Source organism: Natrix helvetica (assembly GCF_964273705.1).
Source record: "Natrix helvetica genome assembly, chromosome: Z".
Classification (NCBI taxonomy): Eukaryota; Metazoa; Chordata; class Lepidosauria; order Squamata; family Natricidae; genus Natrix; species Natrix helvetica.
Genome location: NC_138554.1, coordinates 37,442,657 through 37,469,786, shown reverse-complemented (window position 1 = coordinate 37,469,786; position 27,130 = coordinate 37,442,657). Strand labels below are relative to the sequence as shown.

General features: G+C 43.5%; 1 protein-coding gene across 1 annotated transcript; it reads right to left on the bottom strand.

The window, feature by feature from the left end:
• Positions 1–1,173: 1,173 nt before the first annotated feature.
• Positions 1,174–9,451, bottom strand: HRC (histidine rich calcium binding protein). The gene is made up of 6 exons (XM_081932520.1): positions 8,104–9,451; positions 7,033–7,109; positions 4,579–4,647; positions 4,414–4,465; positions 3,871–3,907; positions 1,174–3,563 (listed from the first exon to the last, which is right to left on the bottom strand). The coding sequence occupies exons 1-6, from the start codon at positions 9,326–9,328 to the stop codon at positions 3,527–3,529; spliced, it is 1,497 nt and encodes a 498-aa protein (XP_081788646.1). The 5' UTR covers positions 9,329–9,451; the 3' UTR covers positions 1,174–3,526.
• Positions 9,452–27,130: the final 17,679 nt, after the last annotated feature.

Genomic DNA, 27,130 nt, shown 5'->3' with positions numbered 1-27,130 from the left:
AAATTTAGTGTCTTTCCAGACTAAGCAATTCTTAAGCAATCACCTTGATTTTTTTTTTAAGCAATCACTTAATGTTAATGAACTTCATATGTTGTTCAGATGATTATTCCTCTACTTCTAAAACTCCCATGGTTTTATTTTTTTCCTTTTTACCAGGATGCATGGTTCCATAAGGCCACTGGATTTCTTGTGGAGGACCCATCCATCTAGAAGTGCCCTTGTTAATAATCTACCTCTCCAAACTAACATAATTGGAGCAATAAGAAGAGGTTTCGGGTTTTTTTTCCTCCTGGCATCTGGTTAAAACTTTGTGTGCTCATTGAATTCTTTGAAAACAGGATACATAGAAGTCAAAAGCCTTTCATCCAAAGGCTTTGGGTTTTGCCAGCCTCTCTTAATGTCCAAGACTCAACCCATTGCTTTCTTCACCTTTTCAGTGACAGTTACTTTCCTCTTATATTAGAGGGGAAAAAGAGAGGCCCAAGAAACACAGACTTGGGTTCTATTACCACCGGACACCAATATGTTTAGGCCCCTTTCTCCCCATAATCAACTCTGCTCATGGTCTCTACAACTCTCTTTCTATAAATACACTGCTCCTTTCATAATAAGGATGGGCCTTGTGTCAGCTTTCCTAGTAGCACCTCCACATCTGCTCCCATCAGATCATAGGTCTGCATTAGTGCTCAGATTGTGCATTCTGGTAACTTGGTACCATCTGCAGAAAGATCTATTGTGGATATATCAGATATAGGCTGCAAAATGAAGAGTGTGCAGTATCTTTTTGCTTCCAGTATCCAATGGCTGTCAGGATCTGCCTAGATATAGAAGTCCTACTAAACCCACATTGGAAGCAGTTTTATTTTAAAACACATTAAGTGGTCAATACTCACTAAAAGGTGCCACTCTACAGAATTTTAAAGTATAAGGGGTGGCTTTCTTTTCCTTATGCAATACAGAGGATCCAAGGAAGAACTAATCAAAGACAAAAAGCACAGAAACAAGACATTGCCCTATTATTCATGGCATCCCAAAGGTTTCCTCCATTTAATGAGGAAAAAATAGATGCCCCTTTCCCAATTCCCTAAAATGTTATCTCCTAGGATGACCAAATCCCTTAAGGCCACTTCATCAAAGTGAAAGCTATGGAGAAAACACACAGCAAGTTTAGAAGCAAGTTTTAACGTTTATTGTTCATGAAAACAAGACAAAATGAAGGCTATAAATTAAATTTAAAAAGTCTGGAGAAGAGTATCCATCATTGAAGTGGAGAGAGAAGATTACTTTTATTTGAACCAAAGCAGGTGAGTCTCAAAATCTGAGGTCACAAGGAAGCTCAGATTTGAGCTTGGAGTCTATCTAGCACATTTGTTTCCCGATTCTATTCACACTGTTTATTCTTGAAGCAGTAGGTTCTATCCACACCCCCTGACCAAACTCACTCTTTCTTTTGTTTTGATCTTGTTCGAAAATCTACATCTGAACAAGTGAGACAAACCATTAATTAACCTCAGTCAAGTTCTGTTTGCAATTTATCCTCACTCTCAGTCTATGGGATTCAGTCTTCAGCTGGAGTTCCCTATTTGGTTTAATTGATCCAATTTTGGCTTCCTGAGATTCAGTGCAATGGCCAGACATCAGTTGCAGAAAAATGGTATGATGCAAGAAGAGGAAAGATGATACAAGAGATCATTTGTACTATTTGTCAAGTGAGGGATGCTAGCTAATATATAAGCAAAAATGGCTGAGAATGGAATATAAGGGGTGTGTGTTGTAAAATAACTCATTTCTTAGCACCTGGTTAAGATTGCATAGAATTCTTTAATTAATTTTTTTAAAGAATAGGGTATATAGCCTATGGCTGATCCTTTGGGGGGGGGAAAAAGAAAGTTACTTCTGGGTCAGCATTTTTATTGTGCATGACTTTGCCTGAAGCACAGAATGTTAATGGTGACTTAAATAGCAACATCTTTTCCGACTCCTATCTTTTCTTTGTACAGTTATGCAAGAAGAAATGGACCAGATATCTTGAAAGTGGTAGCACTAGAAACCTAGTTCCTGGAAGTACTATAACCAGTTTAGCTGTGATGGCATTCCAGGAAAGATTCTCTAGCTGGTGTCATAGTGCCAGTATATTGGGAAGATCCCAGATTATGAAAGCTGCTGTATGAGGAAACGGTTGTCTGTGCCAGATTCTTTGGTATCTTCATAAAATCTACAAATGTTCAGAGATTCTTGGGCAAAGGACAGAAATCATACAATATCAATACAGTTTTATGTTGTCAGTTTTGCCTTTTGTTATTCTATGAATAAGTCATGAAAATAGTAGTTTTTCAAAGAACTGAGAGTTGGGAAAGGAGAGATTAGTAGGATAGGGTTTAAGGCAAGCTACTTAGAATTATTGCTATTAAGTAGCAAACAAACTGTTGTAAAATAATAATTAATTAATAGATAAAATATTTAAAAGATTGTGCAGAGTAGAAAGCTGGGTTAGGTAGTCCTATAATTTTTGATGAAGGCTGCTTTAAGTGTTCCTATCCCAAAATAATTATCACAGATCAAACATTGAGGACGACCCTATGGGCAGAATTGCAAACTAAGTAAATATTGTAAAAATGAATGTGATTTAATTCAAATAGATCTTTCATTAGAGTGTTGGGCAGAATATTTTTCACCAAACCAAATCACAATTCAGAAACAAACATTGATGCAAACTCACACTAGCATGAATCCTCTCCTATTCTGGCTCATTCACTAAGACCAGAGGTCTTCAAACATAGCTGGCTGGAGAATTCTGGGAGTTGAAGTCCATAAGTCTTAAAGTTGCCAAGTTTGAAGACCTCTGACTGACTTCCTCTATCTGGTATTTTTCAGAGGTAGCAGGTTTGATTCCTCTTGTAGCTGACATTGAAGTTGCACTCTTACAAATCTGGAGGTCATGAGTGAGGGAAAACAACTTTAGGATAAGTAGTCGACCTATTGCTCAGAAATAAGCTTAAAGTGTGATGAGGTTCTCAAACATTTAATAGCCAAGGAAATACAATAGACAATATGTATTCCTTAACTCAAGGTGAAATATCTTGTTTAAAATTTGATCTCACTTAACATGCCCTGGCTTGCATAGGACAATCTCCCTGCCCAAATAAAAACCCAAATGCTCAACAAGACAACAGTTCTATGAGTCTTCATCCCAGAAGGAAATTTATTATTATTTTTTAATCAAAAGCAATTTTAAAAGGTAGATTTTAGCAGCAAATAAAGGAGCAGTGTAGTGTTACACCTCTCCCCCTTTTTTTTAGCTCACTTGGTATCAACTCTAAGCTTCTTTGCTGCCTTCTGAAGAAAGACAGAAAAACCTCCCCCCACCTAAGGACAAAATCAATCTTAGGAAGCTTTTTGCAAAGATGAGGAAGAGGAAAACATTGCTGAAAACAACAGCCATATATTTGCCCTTGTTTACTGTTTGGCTCTAAAAGTCAAGGTGTCATCATCTCCCCTAATTTTGCCTTATCCAGAAGAGGGCGCTTCAGTGTTCCTGCTGCTCAAATATGGTAGTGATTGTCCTGCAAAAGGAAAGAAGATTATTTTGTTCTTGATGGTGGTAATTTCCCACTGCATTGTTATTACTATAATTTTACATAATTTTATTATAATGCAGCAATGACTTCTTAAATTTGCATCCTGTTCCTCCTAGAAATCATCAGAGCAACACTCAGGTAAAGGAACATTACTTATCATACTCAAGGCTGACCTAAGTTCTAAATGGAAAGCTTATTAAAACAAATCAACTAAAACCAAGCCTGCAAAATCAGATCTGAAGAGGAAAAAAAGGACTTTGTGCTACTGTGGAAGGAGGAGGTTCTCACTTACTGAAATAAGGCTCCAGATAATTCATCTACGATACTTCCTGCATAAAACAGAACAAATCAGAGGTTCAGTTTTCCAGAACAAGTTTAGGTAGACAAGGAGATTGATTGTTAATTTGCATCATCTTGTCTCCAAAAAGCATACATAGGCTGGGTTCATACATCACACCAAACCTTGCCACATGCATGCTGAATAATCTTTTCTTCATCAAATCCAGCCTGATACATACTGTAGTTCATTGAATAAACCACAATTGAATGAATTTGCATAACAGACAACTCTTAGCCATCATTTAAAAACTGCAATGGCTGCAACAATGTAAGATGCTAAGCTAAATAAAATATATGGCTTAGTGTGATACAGTACGTGAATTCAATTATGGAGATGTCTGGGGTAGGAAAAGTTAGGATTAGGTTTCTTCTCGATGACTTGAGAGATGGCAACTCAATTGAACCAGTCAAGATTTGAACTCAGGTTTAATTTACACCCTGACTGGATTTGACATCCTGTCCATTAAACAAAACATAATAATAACCTACTGCTCACCTGGTGCACAGGCTGTATCACACACAGGACAAATGTAGCAGAAATGACAATACTGTGTGAAGAAAAGAACACAAGTGTGATAAGATTACGGAACATTCATGAAGCCAGACTTGCAGGAGAAGAGAAGAGAAGAGGTGATGGAGGCAGAGAAACTGAAATACCAACCTGGCAGCTCATACAGTAGTCGCTGCTGTCCCCATCTTTACAAGGGCACTTGTCACACTCCCCACAATGCTGAAAACAAAGAAAGGGGAGGAAGAAAAGAGGTAGTAGGATGCTTAGCTCGAAGGGGAGGGGGAAATGAAATGTTGAAATGCTTGCAAAGATCACCCCAAACCCAGCAAGGGTTATAGATTAACCCTCATCCCTTCACCCTGGAAGATGAATTGAAAAGAAAATGGTTGGAGCAATGCTCAAAATGACAGTATAACAGAGTTCGAAGTGACCTTGGAGGTTTTCTAGTCCAACCCTGTGCTCAAGCAGGTCACCCTATACCATTTAGATAAATGGCTGTCAGTCTCTTCTTAAAAGCTTCCAGTGCTGGACAGAAGTGGGATTCAATTTTTTTTACTACCGGTACTGTGGGCATGGTTTCGTGGGTGTAGACTGATTTGGTGGGCATGACAGGGGAAGGATACCTTAAAATCTCCATTCCCTCCCCACTCCAGGGGAAGATTACTGCAAAATCCCCATTTCCCCCCAATCAGATGAGACTTGGGACAGCAGAGAATAGATGGGGGTGAGGCCAGCCAGAGGTGGTATTTACCAGTTCTCTGAACTACTCAAAATTTCCGCTTCCGGTTCTCCAGAACTGGTCAGAACCTGCTGAATACCACCTCTGCTGCTGGAACTCCCACAATCTCTGAAGGCAAGCCATTGCACTGGTTGGTTGCTCTTAATGTCAGGAAATTTCTCCTTAGTTCTAGGTTGCTTTTTTGTTTTGTTTTTTCAATTTCCATCCATTGCTTCTTATCTTGCCTTCTGGTGCTTTAGAAAATAGGTTGGCCCCTTCTTCTTTGTGGCAGCCTGCATATACTGCTGCGTAGGGGGGCAGCAGAATTGATGTATTAATTATTTCAGCTTATATACTGGTTCATTTGCCAAAACTCTGAACAATTTACAGTAAATAACACAAACCCAAAGTATAGGAAATCAATAACATAACTATAATAATAGAAAAGTTTTAGAATAGACACTTACTGACGTACTGTTTAAACTTCAGAAGTATAAGCATTTGTTGAGGAGCAGGGAAGTTCATTATTATAATATTGTATATTTGTACATGTGTACATACACACATACAAATAAATACTCTAAATTTAGATATGCTAGTGCTTTAGCAGATATGTATACTAAAAAAAATCTTTAAAAGCCATATTCAACAGATCTATCCAAATTGCAGGTATATATTAAGGATCTGCAATTATCAAGTTGCACCTGTTGGCAATGCCTTAAGGAAGCTGCATTTTTTTTCTTGGTCTCACATCTGATTTAAAGAGGTGCTGACATGCTCAGCCACATGCATGCTGAATAATCTTTTCTTCATCAAATCCAGCCTGATATATAGCTCAGAGTTTCTGTCCGTCTGTTTCTCTCTTGATCTTTTTCTCTCTATCTCTCTACTGTATCTATCATCTATAATCTCTCTCCATCTCTTTACCTAATCAATATCTTTATGTCTATACACACACACACATATATATATACATATGCTCACATGTAATCTGTTAGTAAATAATGTAAGTAAAATTTAATTTTAATAAAACAGTCTTGAACCAAAGGATTTTTCAAGTTTCTTTTCTTTTTGTTCTTTTCCTGCTGATGCTATTTAATACCCTTTTAAATAGCATCAATATATACCAAAGATTTTCAGCAGCTTTCTAGAATAAATATGAAGCGTGGGGGGGCGGGGGAGAAACAAGCTAATTTGCTGGTGTTCCAACAGTTTAACAATCTTTGGAAATATGGTCAGTAAATCTGTGCCTGATGAATTATGAGAAAATGTTGTGTAGATGTGGTTGTATGCAGACATACACAGACATATAAGACCATTTTATTGTTTTTTAGAGAAAATTCTGAGCTCATCTACTTCATATATGGGTACTATATAAGCAGGAACTGAGTGCATATGGCAAGAGAAGGACAAGCTACATGTGCCACATTCCTGTGTGACTTGATCTTCGCCTGCCAAATTACTGCCTATGAACCAGAATGTTTAGATGAGGGCCAGACCTTCTTCGTTGATAAGAAGCAATTGGAATAAACTTTCAGCATAGACCTGACCTAACCAGAAATAAGGAGAGAAAAGGGGGAGAATCCATGCCATAGTGCATTTCCCAATGCTTTGGTGGAAAGATAGAGGCACAAAAGTCATCCTTGTGAAGTGTGTGTTATGTAATGCTCCCAAATTAGTTTAATGTGAATGAAAAGCCATACCACTTTGGGATTAGAATAAGAATAAAGAACCAGTGATCCTTCAGAATTTCCTGAATGAGAACTTTTACCAGCTCTCACCATGGGCCATATTAGTGGGGGCACTACAGGTCAGCAACCTGTAGTAGATTCCTAACCGGGAACAATAAACTATCAAAATCATATGCAAAGGTTTTCCTGCATTACCTTGCAGAAGGCACAGTAGTGACAAACAGAACCTGCTTCATACTCATTGTCTTCACCTTCTTCCTCTTCATCCTCATCTTCAAATGAAAAGAGAAACAGAGACAGCTCCATTATGGTTGTTCTCTGATTTTGTTTTGGGTAGGCTAGCTCTAGAGAGTGACTATTAAGAGAGTAAAGAAATGGGACCCTCAGAGTAGGGACTGAACAGGAGATGGTTGGATTTTTGAGTTTTCTAAAGAAAGTATAAACTTCATTTTATCTGAAAAGAGGCTGAAAGCCAAGAATAAAAGAATTAGGTTATTTACCTCACCTTACCACAGTACTGTGGTAGATCTAATTTATATTATTTACAGATAGTGTGACCTTCGAATTATAGCAATGCTATAATTCCATGCTATAACTCAATTCAATTATAATTCAATTATAGCAAGTCTACAATTGTTGCAATTATAAATATGATAGCAGCGCTCCAATATTTGAGGGGCTGCCAAAAAGAAGAAGGGGTCAACTTATCTTCCAAATCACCAGAAGGCAAGACAAGAAACGATGGATGGAAACTTAATCAAGGAGAGAAGCAACTTGCAATTAAGAAAGTGAGAACAGTTAACAAGTTGCCTTCTGAAATTGGGGTGTTCCATCACTGGGGGCTTTTAAAAAGAGTCTAGACAGCCACTTGTCTGGAATGGTACAGGGCATCCTGCTTAAGCAGGGGGTTGGACTAGAAGACCTCCAACATCTCATCCAACTTTGTTATTCTGTAATTCTATTATGGATGCTGTAGTCCTTTACACTTGGGCTGACAAGTGGAGAAAAGCTGGAATAGGGTCTTGGAGATTGGATTGATTGGAACAACATTTTCAGGTTCTCTGAGAAAGGAGGCTATGATGGCAACTGAAACATGTATTGCTGACTTTCCTCATTATATCTGCTTTTCCCAACACATTTTTCCCCAACCAGCTGTTCTCCAGATTGTAGGTATCAAATTTCTTTTTCTATAATGGCTTGAGAACAGGTTGACAAAATTTTCCCCACCAATCATATACCTCCCCACAATATTTACACATTTCTCACCTTCTTCCTCTCTGTGGTGCTTTTTGGTTTTTTCTTGGGCCTCATGTTTGTGATGCATTTGTCTGTGTCGTTCATGCTTATGCTCATCCTTCTCCTTAGAAAGTACTTCATCAGACTCTTTTTCTTTATCATCATATTTATGATGGTGATGATGGCTACTTTGGTGATGCGATTTGTGAGCTGTATCTTCATCATCCTCATCTTCATTACTATCATTGCTTTCTTCTTCTTCTTCTTCTTCTTCTTCATCATCATCATCATCATCATCATCATCATCATGCTGATGGTGATGCTTATCGTCATCATCGTCGTCAGCATGCTTTTGGTGATGACGTTGCTGATGAAGAACATCATTGTCATTGTCATCATCATCGTCATCATCATCATCATCGTCATCATCATCATCATCATCAGCGTCATCAGCGTCATCATCATTGTCGTCATCATCATCATCATCATCAGAGTCATCGTCATCATCATGCTCTTCATGATGTCTATGACGGTGGTGTTCGTGTTCATTATCATTATTGTCATCACTGTCATCATCTTTATGGTGTTGGTGTTGGCCATGATGGTCATGATGTGACTGACTGTCATCATCATCTTTATTGTCATCATCATCATTGTCGTCGTTGTCATCATCATGCTTTTGATGATGGTAATGATGCTGGTGTTCATCATCATCATCTTCATCATCATCTTCTTGATGCTGATGGTCTCCATGATGGTGCCTCTCTTCATCATTATGGTGGTGGTGGTCTTCATGATGTTCCTGATGATAATGGTCATCATCATCATCGTCGTCGTCATCATGGTGATGATTTCCATGATGTTTATCATGATGATGCTTATCATGACTGTCATCATCATCATCATTACTATCATCATGGTGATGAGGGTCAATGTGGTGATCAGCACTATGAGGATGAGGATGTTCCTCTTCATTGTCATCATCTTCATATTGAGAATGATGACTTCCTTGGAAATATCCAGCATCCTTATCCTGAGCAGCATGATGGTGAGCATGGTCATCATCACCACCATCCTCTTCTGCATGTTGATAATCATGTGCATCATGGTGATGCTCTTTGGGATGATGATGTTCATTTCCATGGTATTCTACATCGCTGGGGTGACGCTGTTGTTGACCCTGTGTTCTAGGAAGCTGGAATGAACAGAGGAGGACCAGAAGAAGGCCAAGCATACAGACTTTCCAAGAAGCCATGGTAAGAGCCCTGCTGCTTCCACCCAGAATTCTTAGTGGAGATCCCGAAGACAGGCAATCAGGAAAAACAGACAGCACACAAGGAGAACTCAGGGGTAGAATACTGTTTCCAGTTAGGGCTTATGTGAGTGACGTTTGCAGCTGGCCTAGATTAGCCCTTCAGCTCACAGCCAATGGCTGCCTGGCTCGTCCTCCAGGATAGATGAGAAAATCAAGCCATGGGCTTCCTGCCATGCCCTTATATGACAACACTGGGCTGGAATGAGTTGGGAAGCAACATTAGGGAACTAAACTCTTTGCCATACCGCCAATCTATTATTAGCTGCTGAGAGCAACTGCACATTAGTCCCTCAAAGTAGAAGCCAGCAAGTTTTAGTGCAATGAGAAACATGAGCTACAGCTACTAGGTGGGTACCAGACTGAGAAGTGTGTAATCTAACAGAATCCCAGTTTCTTTGATTGTCTGGGATTAGACGAAAGGAATCTGTCCTTGAAATGAGAAAAGGACCTTGTGGATTTAGAGCCGATAGCGGAATTTCATTCAACCAAACAGCCTAGAAATTGGGCTAAAGAAGATGGTAAAAGAGTAGCAACAACAAGTAGCTTGTTCCAAGTGCTATTGTGTATATGTGCAATTATTTTCATTGGAATGCTGGAACATGACCATTTTAGTTAAGCTTGCACTAAAATAAAACAACATAGATACATTGTCAATATTTCCTTCTTTGATTCCCTGGTATTGGATGAAGGGCAAGGCTGGTATGTTTGTGATAATCAAAATAGTGAAGTGCATGAATAAGAAAAGACTGGAGTATGGCGTAAAAAGATTTGGAGGGTGAGGTTGAAGGGAATCACGTGGTCAGAAGTTAAAGAGGTGGTCCAGGATATTTAAAGAGGGAGAGAGTGACCTGGAAGGGACACACATTCTCAGCAGTCTCAGGAATGTGCTGATGGGTCCTGGGAGCTGAAACTGAATCCAAAGGGCCGCCTGAGATCTATAAATACCTGTGCAGCTCTCCCACACTCCTTCTGATCCTAGTGTTCTGTTCTCTCTATGAGAGTGGAAGAAGGGCCCATAGCAGGTTGTGTCGAGCCAATCAGACTCTTGAACACCACCTGACTCTAGGAGAGACTTAAACGTAGTGTCTTTTGGGCTTAGGCACGGGGAGAAACTACTCAGGTATATATGCTATACCCAAATATCAACACAAAGCGCAAACCAAAATTCATGCAACAGGACCTGATGAACAGTCTGCTCTTTTCCATAACCCGCTACTCTTCAGATATCTTTGGAATATTGCTCCCACATTACCCCAAAGGTGCTTTTTCAAAAGGCAACTGGACTTTTCCTTGAAGATGTTTCACTTCTCATCCAAGAAGCTCCTTCAGTTCTGATTGAAAGATGAGAAGTGAAACATCTTTAAAAACAAAGTCCAGTTGTCTTTGAAAAAGCATCATTGGGGCAACCATGATTTGAGTGACTGAGAATCTCCATAAAGACTCCCCCATTATTTAGCTAAATGGGTTCCCAGCACATGTATAAAACACCCAGATTAGGGAAGGCTGATTTGTGACAGGACCTGATGTCTCTTCTCTTTTCCTTTTGTTCTTTTCTTTTTGCTCAAGTTTCTGAATTAGCCTGTCTGTGCTTGCTTCATCAGATAATCCTATTTCTTTGGCACCTAGTGAGACTGTGTTTTAACTCCTATTCTACTAAAGATAGGAATTTCTTAATCTTTAAGAACCAAGACCAGGCCCATCTAATAAACATGCTAAAGTTCAGGCAAAATTTCAATAGCCTCAAAAGAAACAATCAAAAAGATCCAAACACTCTTCAAAACCCATCAACACCCAGATGAGCAGAGATTGAACACTAGACCAATAGAAATAAACAATATCCCAATCAAGGAACTATCAACAAGACAAACAAACTAACAATAAATGACAGCCTAACCAAGGAACCACCAAGAACACTCCCACCTACAGTGATATGGCAGGTCACTAGTATATAAAAATAAGAGCAAAACCCACTCCCTCCTAGCACTGATGATGTTGCCTTGTTTGGTAATGAAATGTCTGCAAGAAAATCACCAATCTCATTGAGTATCAAGGACTTGTCTAGACCTGGAATTTAAGATCTCTTTGAAGGTACAAAAGGGAAAGCACTAACTGCCAACAGATCCCACTCTGCAAATAATCTCTCTGATTCTGAATAATTTTAGCTACATTTTGTAGTTTATATGCCAATGATCTGAGTTCTTAGCTAGCTTTGGCATCTCTGCTAATCACACACAAAGCAGGATGTTTAGGGTTAAGTTTGCAAGAATTCCTAAACTAAAGGAATGAATGAGAGTCAGGAAAAGATCAAACTTTTAGTTCAAACCAATGCTCTTCATCAAAATGGAAACATTCTTGAAACAACAAATCCCTTCAAGTTTTTCAAATGGCAGATTTTATTTTTATTTAAAATGTATATTTTCTCCCACAACAAATAATACACAGTCTTTCAAAGTGAGACTGCTTGCCATTAAGTAGAAGAATTAAAATAAATGAGTTGCCCCAGTGATGGTACCAGAGGAAAATTCTAACAGTAGGATTTTGAGTGGCATGGGATACATTTGGCCTTTAGATCAGGGGTGTCAAACTTGCATTGTCATGGAGTTGTCACTGACATATCATGACTTCCCCCCTTCGCTAAACCGGGTGTGGGCATGGCCAATGTGTGATGCATGTGGCCAGCAGAACCGCAAATTTAACACCCTGTTTTAGATTGTACGCTGGAAAGTGTGCTAAAAACTTACCAAATCTGGACAAAAGTGAAATTTGATTTAGTTAATATGATCATTCCCCATGTATTAAGCCTGCAAGTTGGTTCAGACAAGAAGCACAACCAGGAGTACTAGTTCTATATTTATTGCAAAGTTAACTGAATTTTGCAAGATTGAAAGTATTTCTCCTCTCATTTTATTCTCCAGAAAACTAGAGAAGACTCCTTCTAAGCTAGAGAGGGACAACAGTCATTGGTTTCATTTGAGATGATGGTGAATTGCATATAGATGGGAGATTGGCCCTGTGGTGCAGCTGGAACAATCTGGAGTGAACACACTTAAAACAGTAGAGATAGTAATAGATTTTAGGAGGTGCCCTCCTATTCTACCACCTCTTACAATATTAGACAACACAGTATCAATAATAGAGATTTTCAACAATAGAGAGCTTTCTGAGTTCTATAATCTCCCAGCACTTGAAATGGACACCTAACTCCACTCCACTTCACTCCACTTTACTGAAATATTTTGCACACCCTCCCTTTTTCAGTGGACTAAGAAAGCTTCAACACACTGGTTGTCTATTCTACAGCTCTCCCTCCAGTCTCTCAGAGTCATTCCAGCATGCTATTAAACCACATCATTTCTCCCTTTTGCCACATTTTAAAGTATGAAAAGTATTCTTTTATAGGGAAAATATTTTATAATCAAATTAACTATCTCTGCACTGTTGTTAATTTTCCCTTAACCATTAGCATAATCCAAAATTGATAAGACTGGAAACTATGTTGCAAGCAAAGATAAATACCAATGAAGGAAAATATTGTAAGTTAGGGTGAAATGAAAGCTGATAAGCAATGATGCTGTTATCAAGTTTGGGTAATGAAATGTCACCAAAAAACCAACCAAGTTCAGAGAGTACTAAGGACCCCTCAAAGGTAAATAGATAAAGGTAAAGGTTCCCCTTGCACATATGGGCTAGTTGTTCCAAACTCTAGTGGTTGGTGCTCATCTCCATTTCTTTCTTTCTTTTTTATTAAAGGTTTTAACAAATTTTACAAATATTACCCCTTCCCCTCCCCACCCTCTGACCCTCCCTCCCCCCAACCTCCCAGAGCAAAATACAGGGTATAAATATTTAACAATCATACACTAACATAAGCTAACTGATTTTAACATCCTACCTCCTCCTGTGCTTTAATTTCCCTTTTGTTAAGCTAACTCAGTGCTTCTCAATTATTTTCTGTCATGCCCCCCCTAGGAAGAAGAAAACATTTCGCGCCCCCCCCCCCGCGCGACTGTAAATAGTATAATTTGTCTATAAAATTGTTATAAGTACACCTCTGCATAACATAGCACACCGGTCTTTCCTCGACTCCCACCGTAGTCACATGCTTTCTTTCCTCTTTCCCTCTTACTTGTCTATCCTTCCTTCCACCCTCCCTTCCTCCTTCCCTTCCTTCCTGCCTCCCTTCCAGTTCCCTCCTTCCTCTTTCCCCCTGCCTGCCTGCCTTCTTTCCTCTTTCCCTATCCTCCTATCCTTCCTTTCTCCCTCCCTCCTTCCCTGCCTCCCTTCCAGTTCCATTCTTCCCTCCTTCCTTCTGCCTCCTTCCTGCCTGCTTGCCTTCTTTCCTCTTTCCCTCTTGCTTGTCTATCCTTCCTTCCACCCTCCCTTCCTCCTTCCCTTCCTTCCTGCCTCCCTTCCAGTTCCCTCCTTCCTCTTTCCCCCTACCTGCCTGCCTTCTTTCCTCTTTCCCTATCCTCCTATCCTTCCTTTCTCCCTCCCTCCTTCCCTGCCTCCCTTCCAGTTCCATTCTTCCCTCCTTCCTTCTGCCTCCTTCCTGCCTGCTTGCCTTCTTTCCTCTTTCCCTCTTGCTTGTCTATCCTTACTCCCTCCTCCCTTTCTTCCCTCCCTCCCTGCCAGCAGCTCCTCCAGCATCCCAGCTGGAAGCAGCAGCACAACAGTCGCCGTTACCAGGGGCGAAGGGGTGGCGGTGGCAAGATCGGGTGACCGCCGCCCCTTTGTCCCTTCCCCAACAGCGGCTGTTGCGCTTCCGCTTCCAGACGGAATGTTGGCAGTGGAGCTGCTGGCAGGGAGGCGAGCTACCTGCATAAAGACGCCGCCGAGGGCATGGCAGAATATATCCCGGCTTGAAGTGGCAGCGCTGGGGACTGCTCAGAGACTCATCAGAGCCGCGGGCTGGAGCTGTGCAAAAAGTCTGCTTGGGCTGGGGGGGGAGGGAGGGAAGCCTGGGACAGCCATGCTTCCCTCCCTCCCACCCCCGCCCGAGCAGGCTTCTTGCACAGCTCCAGCCCGCGGCTCTGATGAGTCTCTGAGCAGTCCCCAGCGCTGCCACTTCAAGCCGGGATATATTATGCCTCGCCCACGCCGCCGCCGTTGCACCTAGATGGAAAGGGAGCCTTCGCGCCCCCCTTTACGGAGCCTCGCGCCCCCCCAGGGGGGCACGCCCCACTATTTGAGAACCGCTGAGCTAACTTTAGGTAAATTGTAACATACTTTGTGCCTTCACTCATAAGCTAATTGAAATTTTTAGTCCGATATTTATTTTGAATATAGTCAATCCATCTTCTCCATTCCAACTTATATTTCTCATCCGAATGGTCCTTCAAATATGCTGTAATTTTGGCCATCTCTGCTAGATTTACTACTTTTAGCATCCATACTTGAATAGTAGGCAATTCTTCCCTCTTCCAGTACTGCGCCACCAACAATCTTGCTGCCGTCTTTAAGTTCAAAATCAAATTAGTCTCTATAACTGTACAGTCTGTAATCATACCTAACAAAAACAACTGGGGAGTGAACTTTATCCTCTTTTTAAGTATATTTTGAGTAACCCACCATATTTTTATCCAAAATGCTTTAACTTTTTTGCAAGTCCACCATATATGGTAATACGTAGCATCAGCACAATCACATCTCCAACATTTAGGTTGTAAATTCATGTACAAGAATACATACAAGATAACTTTTGGGGATCTAAATGCCATCTATACAACATCTTATAAAAAATCTCTCTCAAATTCTGAGCTTGCGTAAATTTTACATTTCTTACCCAAATCTTTTCCCATGTTTCCATCATTATTGGCTCTTTGAAATTTTGTGCCCATTTTATCATACAGTCTTTAACTAATTCTGTTTCAGAATCTATTTCTATCAGTATATTATACAATCTTTTTATACGCATTTGACTCTGGTCCCTAATTTGTTTTACCAAACTATCCTCATTTTGCATGATACCAATTGTCTGATCTTTTTTCCATCTAGCTTGTAACTGTCCATACTGGAACCAGGTTTGAATTACCCTTTCCTCTCTAAATACGTTCAAAGGCTTTAACTATAGTACACCTCTCTCTATATTAAGAAGTTCTCTATATGTAATTACATCCTATTTTTGTTCTATACTTATATTCTCTATCACGTGTCTGGGTACTACCCACATAGGTATTTTATCATTTAACCTATATTGGCATTTTTTCCAGACACACAATAGGGCATTCCTTAATATATGGCTTTTAAAAATCTTATCCACCTTTTTATCATATATTAAATAAGCATGCCGACCATATACCAAATCATATCCCTCAATATTCAATATTCTATCCTCTGTTAGATTAATCCAATCACTAATTGTTGATAAAACTACTGCTTCATGGTATAATTTAAATTGGGCATTTTCAAACCTGCGCTTTCCCGTATATCTTGCATTATTTTAAGTTTTACTCTTGGTTTCTTCCCCACCCAGACAAAGTTATTAATACCTTTCTGCCATTCTTCCAAATTTGCATCTTTTTTAAGTATTGGTATCATTTGAAAGAGAAATAGAAACTTAGGCAAAACATTCATTTCTACTGCTGCTATCCTTCCCAACAATGACAATTGTAATTTTTTCCATTTATTTAACTCTAACTGTATTTTATGCCATAATGGTTCATAATTATACTTATGTAATTTTCCATTTGAGGCTGTAATGTAGAGTCCTAAATATTTAACCTTTTCTACTATCTCGCATCCTGCTGCTCTTTGTAGTTCTTCTTTTTGATTTGTGGTCATATTTTTAACTATAATCTTTATTTTTCCTAGATTTATTTTGAACCAAGATACTTGACCATATTGATTAATTATGTTCATTAAACCTCTTGCTGATTTCCTGGATTGGGTTAAAGTTACAACCATGTCATCCGTGAATGCTCGTAGTCTATATTCATAATGCCTAATCTTAATTCCCTGTAGGTCACCTGACCCACAAATTATATTCAACAATAACTCCAAGGTTAAGATAAACAATAATGCAGACAGGGGACACTCCTGTCTTGTTCCTTTTTCAATTTTGAAGGATTCTGTTAAACTACCGTTAACTATAATTTGTGCTGATTGTTTCTGGTATATTGCCTTGACAGATTGTGTAAAATACTCTCCAAAATGCATCTTTTGTATTATTTTTATTAGAAATTGCCAATTCACTTGATCAAATGCTTTCTCCATGTCTAAGAATAAAAGCGCTGCGAGGACTTGGTTGTTCTTCCCCAGATATTCCAATATATTAACAATTTGTCCTACATTACTTTTCATTTGTCTCCCCTGTATAAAACCGGATTGATCATTATGAATCGTTTGTTGTATAATTGACATCAACCTATTTGCTAATATTTTAGCAAAAATTTTATAATCTGTATTAAGTAATGAAATAGGTCTATAGTTTTTTGGCTGAATGTGGTCCTGATCTTCTTTTGCTATCAGGGAAATAAAGGCTGTTCTCCAAGATGGCAGTACCCTTCCTTCCATTTGAATTTTATTAAATAATTCCTTAAGAGGATCTACCATTTCTAATTGTAACTTTTTATAATAAACCGCTGTCAATCCATCTGTACCTGGGCCTCCCCAATTTTTAATTGCTTAATTGCCAGGAGAATTTCCTCTGTAGTTACAAGTTGATTCAATCTTTCCCTTTGCTCATCTGTAACTATAGATATTTTCTCTTTCTCCAAATATCTATCTATATCTAAACCTTGTATCTTATCACCAGCGTACAATCTAGTATAGAATTCTGAGAAAGCCCTTTTAATCATATCCTGTTGATAAACTTCTTTACCTTTGTATTCTACTTTCTCTATAGTACGAGATTTTTGTTTCTTCCTTAAGATGTATGCTAGCCATCTACCTGGTTTATTTGCATTACAAAAAGTATTATGTTTAGCATATATCAGATTTGTGGCTACCCGGTCTGACATCAACATATTGAACTGTCCTCACAGTAAAGTAATTGCTTCTCTTATCTTCTTATTGTCTGGATTTTCTGCTCTTTCTTTTTTATTTCTTCTTCTAATTCCCTTTGTTTTTCCCCCTGTCTATGCCTATATAAATTATTCAAATTTATTAAGACACCTCTCATGGCCCCCCTCATCCACGATCTAATTTTGGAGGGGGAGCCGGACCTCGCCGGAATAACCGAGACCTGGTTGGGCCACGAGGGAGGTCTACCCCTTGTGGAAATGTGCCCGCCAGGTTATCGAGCATTTCACCAGCCTCGGGCCCAGGGAAGGGGCGGCGGGGTAGCAGTGATTATCCGGGAAGACTTAGAGCCGAGAGAGTTCACCGTGCCGCAGACATCCGGGTGTGAGTCCCTCGTCGTGAGATGGGGCCCAGGGAGGCAGTTGGGCCTGCTGATAGTATACCTGGCTCCTCGCTATACCTCAGCGGCCCTGCCCGAACTCCTTGAGCTGATCTCATCGGTGGCGGTTGAGACCCCCAAACTTTTAGTGATGGGGGATTTCAATCTGCCGTCGATGGGAGAAGCGTCTGAGGGGGTGCGGGAGTTCATGGCTTCCATGACAGCCATGGACCTGACCCAGTTAATTCAGGGCCCTACTCACGAGGGAGGCCACACCCTGGACCTTGTTTTCGTCTCTGGCCAGTGGATGAGTGATCTGGGAATAGGGGATCTAGACATTATTCCCCTGTCATGATCGGATCACTCACTTCTCCGGCTGGACTTCCCTGGTGCTACCCCCCGCCGCGAGGAGGCGGAACTGGAAGGTATTAGATGGTTCCGCCCCAAGCGCCTGATGGAACCAGACAGGTTCCAGACAGAACTTGGGCCACCTCCTGTGGACCTGACCCGCCCCCGAGTGGAGGACCTGGTAGACGCATGGAATAGTGAGACTACCGGGGCCCTAGACCGGGTGGCGCCTTTGCGGCCTCTCCTGCGGCGACGAACCACCCTGGCACCTTGGTTTACCGAGGAGCTAAGGGTGATGAAACGCCACAAGAGACGCCTAGAGAGTCGTTGGAGATCCTCCCGTTCCGAATTTGACCGAGCACAGGCACGAGCCTATTTGAAGACGTACCTCGTGGCATTAAGAGCGGCCAAACGTCAACATTGTGCCGCTCTTATTGCGTCTGCAGATAACCGCCCTGCCGCCCTGTTTCGGGTGACCCGCTCCCTCTTGTTTGAGAGACCATGGGAAGCCCTATTACAGGGCAGAGCAGAGGAGTTTGGGAAATATCTACAGGACAAAGTCGCTCAAATCCGGATGGGATGGGCCCCTTTCAGTGGTTCAGTAGAGACGCCCGTGGCGAGTCTTGAGGGACCGCTTTGGGAGGAGTTTGACTCGGTTGCCATCGAGGATTTGGACAGGTTGCGTGGACGTCTGCGACCCACCACATGTTTATTGGACCCGTGTCCCTCCTGGCTTGTACTGGCATCCTGGGAGGTTACGCGCGACTGGCTCCTGGGCCTGGTGAACGCCTCGTTGGGTGAGGGGTCTCTACCGGCCGCCTTGAAAGAGGCGGTGGTGAGGCCCCTGCTCAAGAAGCCTTCCCTGGACCCAACCGACTTAGTCAATTATCGTCCAGTCTCCAACCTTCCTTTTTTAGCGAAGGTTGTAGAGAGTGTGGTGGCACAGCAGTTCCCACGTCACCTGGAGGAAAATGATTATCTAGACCCGCGCCAGTCCGGCTTCCGACCCGGGCACAGCACGGAGACGGCCTTGGTCGCATTGGTCGATGATCTCTGGAGGGCCAGAGATAGGGGTTGTTCCTCTATCCTGGTCCTATTAGATCTCTCGGCGGCGTTCGATACCATCGACCATGGTATCCTGTTGCACCGGCTAGAGGGGCTGGGAGTCAGGGGCACCGTTTTACGGTGGTTTGGCTCCTACCTCTCTGATCGGACGCAACGTGTGTTGGCAGGGGAGCAGAGTTCGACCTGGAGGCCACTCACATGTGGAGTGCCACAGGGATCGGTGCTCTCGCCTCTCCTGTTCAACACATATATGAAACCGCTGGGCGAGATCATCCGTGGTTTTGGGGTGGGATATCATCTGTATGCTGATGATACTCAGCTATACATTTCCACCCCGAACCATCCCAATGAGGCCATCGAAATGATGTCCCGGTGTCTGGAGGCCGTACGGGTCTGGATGGATGGCAACCGACTAAAACTCAACCCTTCCAAGACGGAGTGGCTGTGGCTTCCGGCCTCCCGGTTCAACCAGGTGCTTCCATCTCTGGCCATCGGGGGCGTCCAACTAGCCCCCATGGAACAGGTGCGCAATTTGGGCGGTCTCCTAGATGCCCGGCTGTCCATGGATGACCATGTAACAGCCGTGGCAAGGGGGGCGTTCCATCAGGTCCGCCTGATGCGCCAATTGCGCCCCTTATTGGACCGGGATGCCCTACGCACAGTCACCCATGCGCTAGTGACGTCTCGCCTGGATTACTGCAATGCTCTCTACATGGGGCTTCCCTTGAGATGCACTCGGAGACTACAGTTGGTCCAGAACGCGGCTGCGCGGGTGATTATGGGGAGGACTAGATACTCCCCTGTAACACCTCTCCTGCGCGAGCTGCACTGGCTTCCTGTGGTCTACCGAGTGCGTTTCAAGGTTTTGATTATGATCTTTAAAGCGCTTCATGGCACAGGGCCTAGTTACATGCAGGATCGCATCCTGCCCCACACATCCCTACGACCAATTCGCTCACACAGAGAGGGACTTCTCTGGGTGCCGTCCGCCAAACAGTGCCGGGGGGCGACACCCAGGAGCAGAGCCTTCTCTGTGATGGGCCCAGCCCTGTGGAATGACCTCCCCCGTGACATCAGGATTACTTCCGATCTCCGCTCCTTCCGTGTACAGCTGAAGACCCACCTCTTTCAATTATCTGGCCTGGCTCAATCGCAATCGTAATCTCTCTTATTCCTCCTACTGTTTTTTAAATTGTCTTTTAAATGTCAAATTTTTTAACTGCATATTGGGTTTCCTACAATTGGGGTATTTTAATGCTGATTTTTAACTGTCTAAATGATGTAATTTGTTACCTCCTCCGTGTATGTGTGTTTTGTATGCATGTACGTTTATGTGTTTTGATACATCTTCTATGTTTTATATGCTCCATTGTACGTCGCCCCGAGTCCTACTTGGAAAGGGAGCGGCTAATAAATTCAAATTATTATTATTATTATTATGTAAGCTTTGCTTGCATCCCAAACCATGTCCATCAATGTCCCCTTATGCATGTTAAAAGCAAAATATTCTTTCAATAGTTTTTTACATTCTAAAACATTTCTCTCATATCTGGACAGATTGCGTGGACGACTGCGACCCACCACATGTTTATTGGACCCGTGCCCCTCCTGGCTTGTACTGGCTTCCTGGGAGGTTACACGAGACTGGCTCCTGGGCCTAGTGAATGCTTCGCTGAGCGAGGGGTCTCTCCCGGCCGCCTTGAAAGAGGCGGTGGTGAGACCCTTGCTCAAGAAGCCTTCCCTGGACCCTTTGGAGCTGGCCAATTATCGTCCTGTCTCCAACCTTCCCTTTTTGGCGAAGGTTGTAGAGAGTGTGGTGGCCTACCAGTTTCCACGACATCTGGAGGAAAATGATTATCTAGACCCAGGCCAGTCCGGCTTCCGCCCCGGTCACAGCACGGAGACGGCCTTGGTCGCGTTGGTGGATGATCTCTGGAGGGCCAGAGACAGAGGTTGTTCCTCTATCCTGGTCCTATTAGACCTCTCGGCGGCTTTTGATACCATCGACCATGGTATCCTGCTGCGCCGGCTGGAGGGGCTGGGGGTCCGGGGCACCGTTTTGCGGTGGTTCGGCTCCTACCTTTCTGACCGGACGCAGCGTGTGTTGGCAGGAGAAGAGAGGTCAACCCTACGCCCCCTTACTTGTGGGGTGCCACAGGGGTCAGTCCTCTCGCCACTCCTCTTCAACACATATATGAAGCCGCTGGGTGAGATCATCCGTGGTTTCGGGGTGGGATACCATCTGTACGCTGATGATACTCAGCTGTACTTTTCCACCCCGAACCACCCCAACGAGGCCATCGAAGTGATGTCCCGGTGTGTGGAAGCCGTACGGATCTGGATGGATGACAACCGACTCAAGCTCAACCCCTCCAAGACGGAGTGGCTGTGGGTACCAGCTCCCCGGTTCAGCCAATTAATTCCATCATTGGCCATTGGGGGCATTCAACTTGCCCCCATGGAGCGGGCGCGCAATTTGGGCGTCTTCCTGGATGCCCGGCTGTCCATGGATGACCATGTGACAGCCGTGGCAAGGGGGGCGTTCCACCAGGTTCGCCTGGTGCGTCAATTGCGCCCCCTACTGGACCGGGACGCCTTACGCACAGTCACTCATGCGCTGGTGACGTCTCGCTTGGACTACTGTAACGCTCTCTACATGGGGCTTCCCTTGAAATGCACCCGGAGGCTACAGTTGGTCCAGAACGCAGCCGCGCGGGTAATTATGGGGAGTACTAGGTACTCCCATGTGACACCGTTCCTGCGCGAGCTGCACTGGCTTCCTGTGGTCTATCGGGTGCGTTTCAAGGTTTTGATAATAATCTTTAAAGTGCTCCATGGCTCAGGACCTAGTTACTTGCGGGATCGTATTCTGCCCCATACATCCCTGCGACCAATCCGCTCGCACAGAGAGGGCCTCCTCCAGGTGCCGTCCACAAGACAGTGTCGGGGGGCAGCGCCTAGGAGTAGAGCCTTCTCTGTGGCGGGCCCAGCCCTGTGGAATGACCTCCCTCCGGATATTAGGAATACCTCTGACCTCCGCTCCTTTCGTATTAAGCTTAAGACCCACCTATTCCAAGCAGCTGGCCTGGCTCAACTTTGATCTAACCATATCGCTCCTGACGGGCTTTTACTGGGTATTTTAATTATATTTAATTATCTAGGGGTTTTTAAATATTGTATTTTAATTGTTTTATTTATCAGCCGACCTCCTCCTTGTGTATGTCTCGGTATATGTCTCTGTTATATGTTTGTTTTGTCCATATTTATTTCATATGTTTCATTGTACGCCGCCCCGAGTCCTTCGGGAGAGGGTGCGGCTAAGAAATAAATATTTATTATTATTATTATTATATCTAAATAAATTTTCATTTAACCTCCAAGATCTCCTAGATCCCTCTCTATATTCCAATTCCATCCAAACTGGATTATGACCTGTTAGGGTTCTCAAGCATATCTTCATCTTCTTCACCCTAGAAAATAAATCATTTGTAATTAATATAAAATCAATTCTGGAAAAGGATTGATGCCTATTGGAGAAAAATGTGAAGTCCCGTTCTTTAACATTCCGTTCTCTCTAAATATCTCTCAGTTCCATATCATCCATCAACTCAAAAAAGGATTTAGGTAGTCTTGTTCGCGTTTGAGTATTTTGCAATAGTCTCTTCTTGTCTTTGGTAGTGTCCATTACTCCGTTCCAGTCACCCAATAGTATACACAATCTATAATCCCATTGTATTAATTTAGTATGAAGCAACTTATAAAATTTTTCTTGTTGTTGGTTGGGAGCATATACTCCTGTTAAGAGTATTTTCTTTCCTTCTATTAATAATTAAATTGCAATATATCTTCCTTGAGGATCTGCTTCGATTAATTCAGCCTTTAAATCTTTTCTTAAGTATATAACTATACCATTTTTCTTCTCTGGAGCAGATGCCACAAAGTATGATCCCAATCTTGTGTTCATCAAGTATTTCTGATCCTGTATTCTAATATGAGTTTCTTGCAGGGAAATTATATCATTTTTAAATTGTTTCAAGTAGTGAAATATTTTTTTACCTTTTTTGTGGTGAATTTAAACCATTAACATTCCAGCTTAGAAATTTAATTGTCATCTTCAGCTCCCTGAAGCTTTCTTAGAGCTGCCTGGAAATCTTGCTGGAATTTCACCTTCGGTCTTGCTCCCCCCACAGCTTCTGTTTGTTCTTGTTTGTAATTTCCTGGATTATTGTCTGGGTTTGCTGCATCTTTAATTCTTGCTCTTTGCGTTTAGTGGCTGCTCGAGTTTGTCTTTGTTCCATAATTTCTTCTGTCTCCTCATGTAAATCCAGAGCTTGAGCAGCTCCCCTTTGTACCTGAATATCTTGTTGTCTGTTCTCACCTGCTTCTTTTCTTCCTTTAGGCCCTGGGGATGGTGGACATCCAGCCTTTAATACATTACTATAAAAATCTCTTGCTTTCCAAACTGTGTTAAGACGATATCTTTGTCATTGAGAATTCACCACCAATCCGACTGGGGCCTCCCATCTAAATTGAATCTGGCAACTTTTATGTTCATCCACTAAAAATGCATAATCCTTTCTGGATCTCAACATTTTGGGGGGGATTTCCTTCAATACTACCACATCTTGTCCTGACACTTGTAACTTAACTTTGTAAGTTGCTTGCCTGGTGACAAAATAAATTACAATATCTCTTGGTAGTTGTCTCTGTTTGGCAATCCATGAATTAACACGGTAAATTTTATCGATCTGCCAGGCACACTCCACCTTTGGTTCACCAATTAATTGGGCGAAAGCTTCGGCAAAAATATCTCGCAGATCTTCCTGGTTATGTTCTTTCAAACCTCCAATTCCAAACCTCAAATTCCATTGTTCTATATTGTATCATTGTTACTTCTGCCTCTGATTTATCAATTTTGCTTTGTGCCTCCTCAACTTTATTCTCCAATTTAATGTTAGACTGATTAATTTCTTCCACCTTCTCATCCAGAGATGTTACATAACCAAGTAAGCCTTTAAATGCATCTACTATGTCTTCCCTAATCTGTTGATTACAGGTTTGAATTAAGTCCTTAATTCCAGACATTTCATCAGACACATCTTTAAAAGCATTTGAAATCTTTTCCTCCAAAACAACGGCTTGGTCCTTTAATGCATTTTGGAGATCCTCAAGTGTCAGAGTTTTTGTAATAAAGATTGTAATTTTTGTGTCTGGGCTGGGGAACTGCCAGCACTCTTGGAAATGCTTAATTTTGCTTGTTTTGAAGCCATTTTGAAATATTCAAACAAACTTTTCAGTGGCCAGTTTATTAAGTCGAAAAAGTCCACCTATTCCCCCAGGTTTCTTAACCAATACTGTTTTCTTTGATCTTAAACTCTTGAGTCTTTTAACATTGTTAACAGACAGTTAACCAGTGACGTGCGGTCAGGGGAGGCAGGGGAGGCAGGGCCTCACCTCTCTTCATGAAATAATAGTATATAATATTATATACTATATATATATAATATTATATACATTCGTCCGGCCGTGCCCGGGAGCTGCGGAGGCAGAAATGTTGTCGGCGCTTCCGGATGACAAAAGCACGCAAACACGCATCTACCCAGCTGTCTTTTCCAGCTACCTAGCACTCTTTTCCACCGATCGCGCACGTTGTGCGTGCAAAAAGGAAAAGTCCGCGGCAAAGCCCTTGTCGCCCCGAGATCTTGTTTGCACTTCCGCCCCTTTTTCTTTGCTCCTCCCCGCTCCGGCTCTGGAAGGGCCGGCGAGGTTGGCTCCAGCCGAGAGCGACAGGGAGGAGAGGAGGGGGTAGCTGTGGGCTACCTTCCGGCCCTGGCATTCACGCCTCGCTCTTGTCGGAGCCTCGGACGCCTCCTCTCCTCCCTGTCGCTGGAGCCAACCTCGCCGGCCCTTCCAGAGCCGGAGCTGGATGGAGCGAAGAAAAAGGGGCGGAAGTGCAAACAAGATCTCTCCTCAGCCCCAAAGCTCCATCCACATGACTCACTTCCAAGGCGGTGGCTGGAGAGGCGCGCAAGAACGGCGAGCGGTTTCCCACCAAAGCGGCGTTGTGCGCGCAAGAAGGAAAAGTCCGCGGCGAAGCCCTTGTCGCCCCGAGCTCTTGTTTGCACTTCCGCCCCTTTTTCTTTGCTCCATCCCGCTCCGGCTCTGGAAGGGCCGGCAAGGTTGGCTCCAGCCGAGAGCGACAGGGAGGAGAGGAGGGGGTAGCTGCGGGCTACCTTCCGGCCCTGGCGTTCACTCCTCGCTCTTGTCGGAGCCTCGGCCGCCTCCTCTCCTCCCTGTCGCTCTCGGCTGGAGCCAACCTCACCGGCCCTTCCAGAGCCGGAGCTGGATGGAGGAAAGAAAAAGGGGCGGAAGTGCAAACAAGATCTCTCCTCAGCCCCAAAGCTCCGTCTGCGTGACTCACTTCCAAGGCGGTGGCTGGAGAGGTGGGCAAGAATGGTGAGCGGTTTCCCACCAAAGCGGTGTTGTGCGCGAAGAAGGAAAAGTCCACGGTGAAGCCCTTGAGAGCGACAGGGAGCCTGTCGGAGCCTCGGCTACCCGCTCCTCTCCTCCCTGTTGTTCTCGGCTGGAGCCAACCTCGCCGGCCCTTCCAGAGCCGGAGCGGGATAGAGCGAAGAAAAAGGGGTGGAAGTGCAAACAAGTTCTCGGGGCGACAAGGGCTTCACCGCGGACTTTTCCTTCTTGCGTGCACAACGCCGCTTTGGTGGTAAACCGCTCGCCGTTCTTGCGCGCCTCTCCAGCCACTGCCTTGGAAGTGAGTCGCGCGGATGGAGCTTTGGGGCTGAGGAGAGAGGCAGGGACGGAGGGAGTGGGGGGAGAGGAGCGGCCCCCCTCACCCCCAGGCAATGGGGAAAGCTTTCCCGAAATGGGGGGGTGTCACGGGAAATAAAAAGGCCGCACGCTGGGGGGGACGAAGGAGGCTTTGGTGCACCTTAGAGGTGGGCGGTGGCTGCAGGCGGCAAGGCTTGAGCAGGGTGAAAGCGCAGCCCCTTTTGTTGCTTTCCCATTCACCCCGCTCAAGCCTTGCCCGAGGGAGCTGGGGATCGGGCTTTGGGTTGGTGGGAGACCTTGAAGGAGTGGGGGGGGAGGGGACTGGGCCCGGTGGAGGAAGCAATGCTACGCAGATCAGTGCACTCCGCGGTCCCCTTAATGTTCACTCAGGAAGGCGGAGAATGGGACCACGTGTGCTGCACACGTGGTCCCATTCCCTGCCTTCCTGATGATGTCACCAGCCTCACCAGCCGTAACCCTCACTGCACGTCACTGCAGTTAACAAATGCTGTCCCTTTTAAGTTTCACTTTCAACACACCCCTTATTATTCAATCGCCATCTTTGAGTCCTTTTGTCTTCACAGAGGGAAGTATGTTACATTGGAATTAAGGTTTGTACTTACAATTATATTCACTCCTGCTTCGTTCTGTCTGTGTATCTTTCAAATATAAATTTAAACATTGGCAGCAAGGGTGGTCGTGACATTTCATTTCTGCAAAAGCAGAAGCGTCCCAGATGAGGAGCTATGTCGGGCTTCTGGGGAGCTCTCACCTTTCATACGCCAGGATCACTCCTGGGGGTCCCGGGGAGCTCTGCCCTTGCCCGTCTGCTCACCCTCCTCTTTTCCCGAGGGGGGAGTTTTCAAACCACTAGACAGCTGATTTACGCTGTTCTAGCAGTTTATTATTCAATCATGGGGTTGGCGTTCCCTAGGGAGTGTCTTCCAACGCCAATGGTGCTACCGGAAGCCTCTCATCTCTATTTCTAAGCGAAGAGCCAGTGCTGTCCGACGACGTCTTCGTGGTCATGTGGCCAGCATGACTAACACCACTGGATGACATCAGTTTAGCAGAGTAAGGAAGATACTCAGAGGTGATTCACACCCTGGTCAGTGTCTCTTCGCACTTCTATCATCGGGCAGAAGACATTAAAGGATAGCCAGCCAAACAAATAGGTTTAAAATTAGTTTCTATCCTTGGGC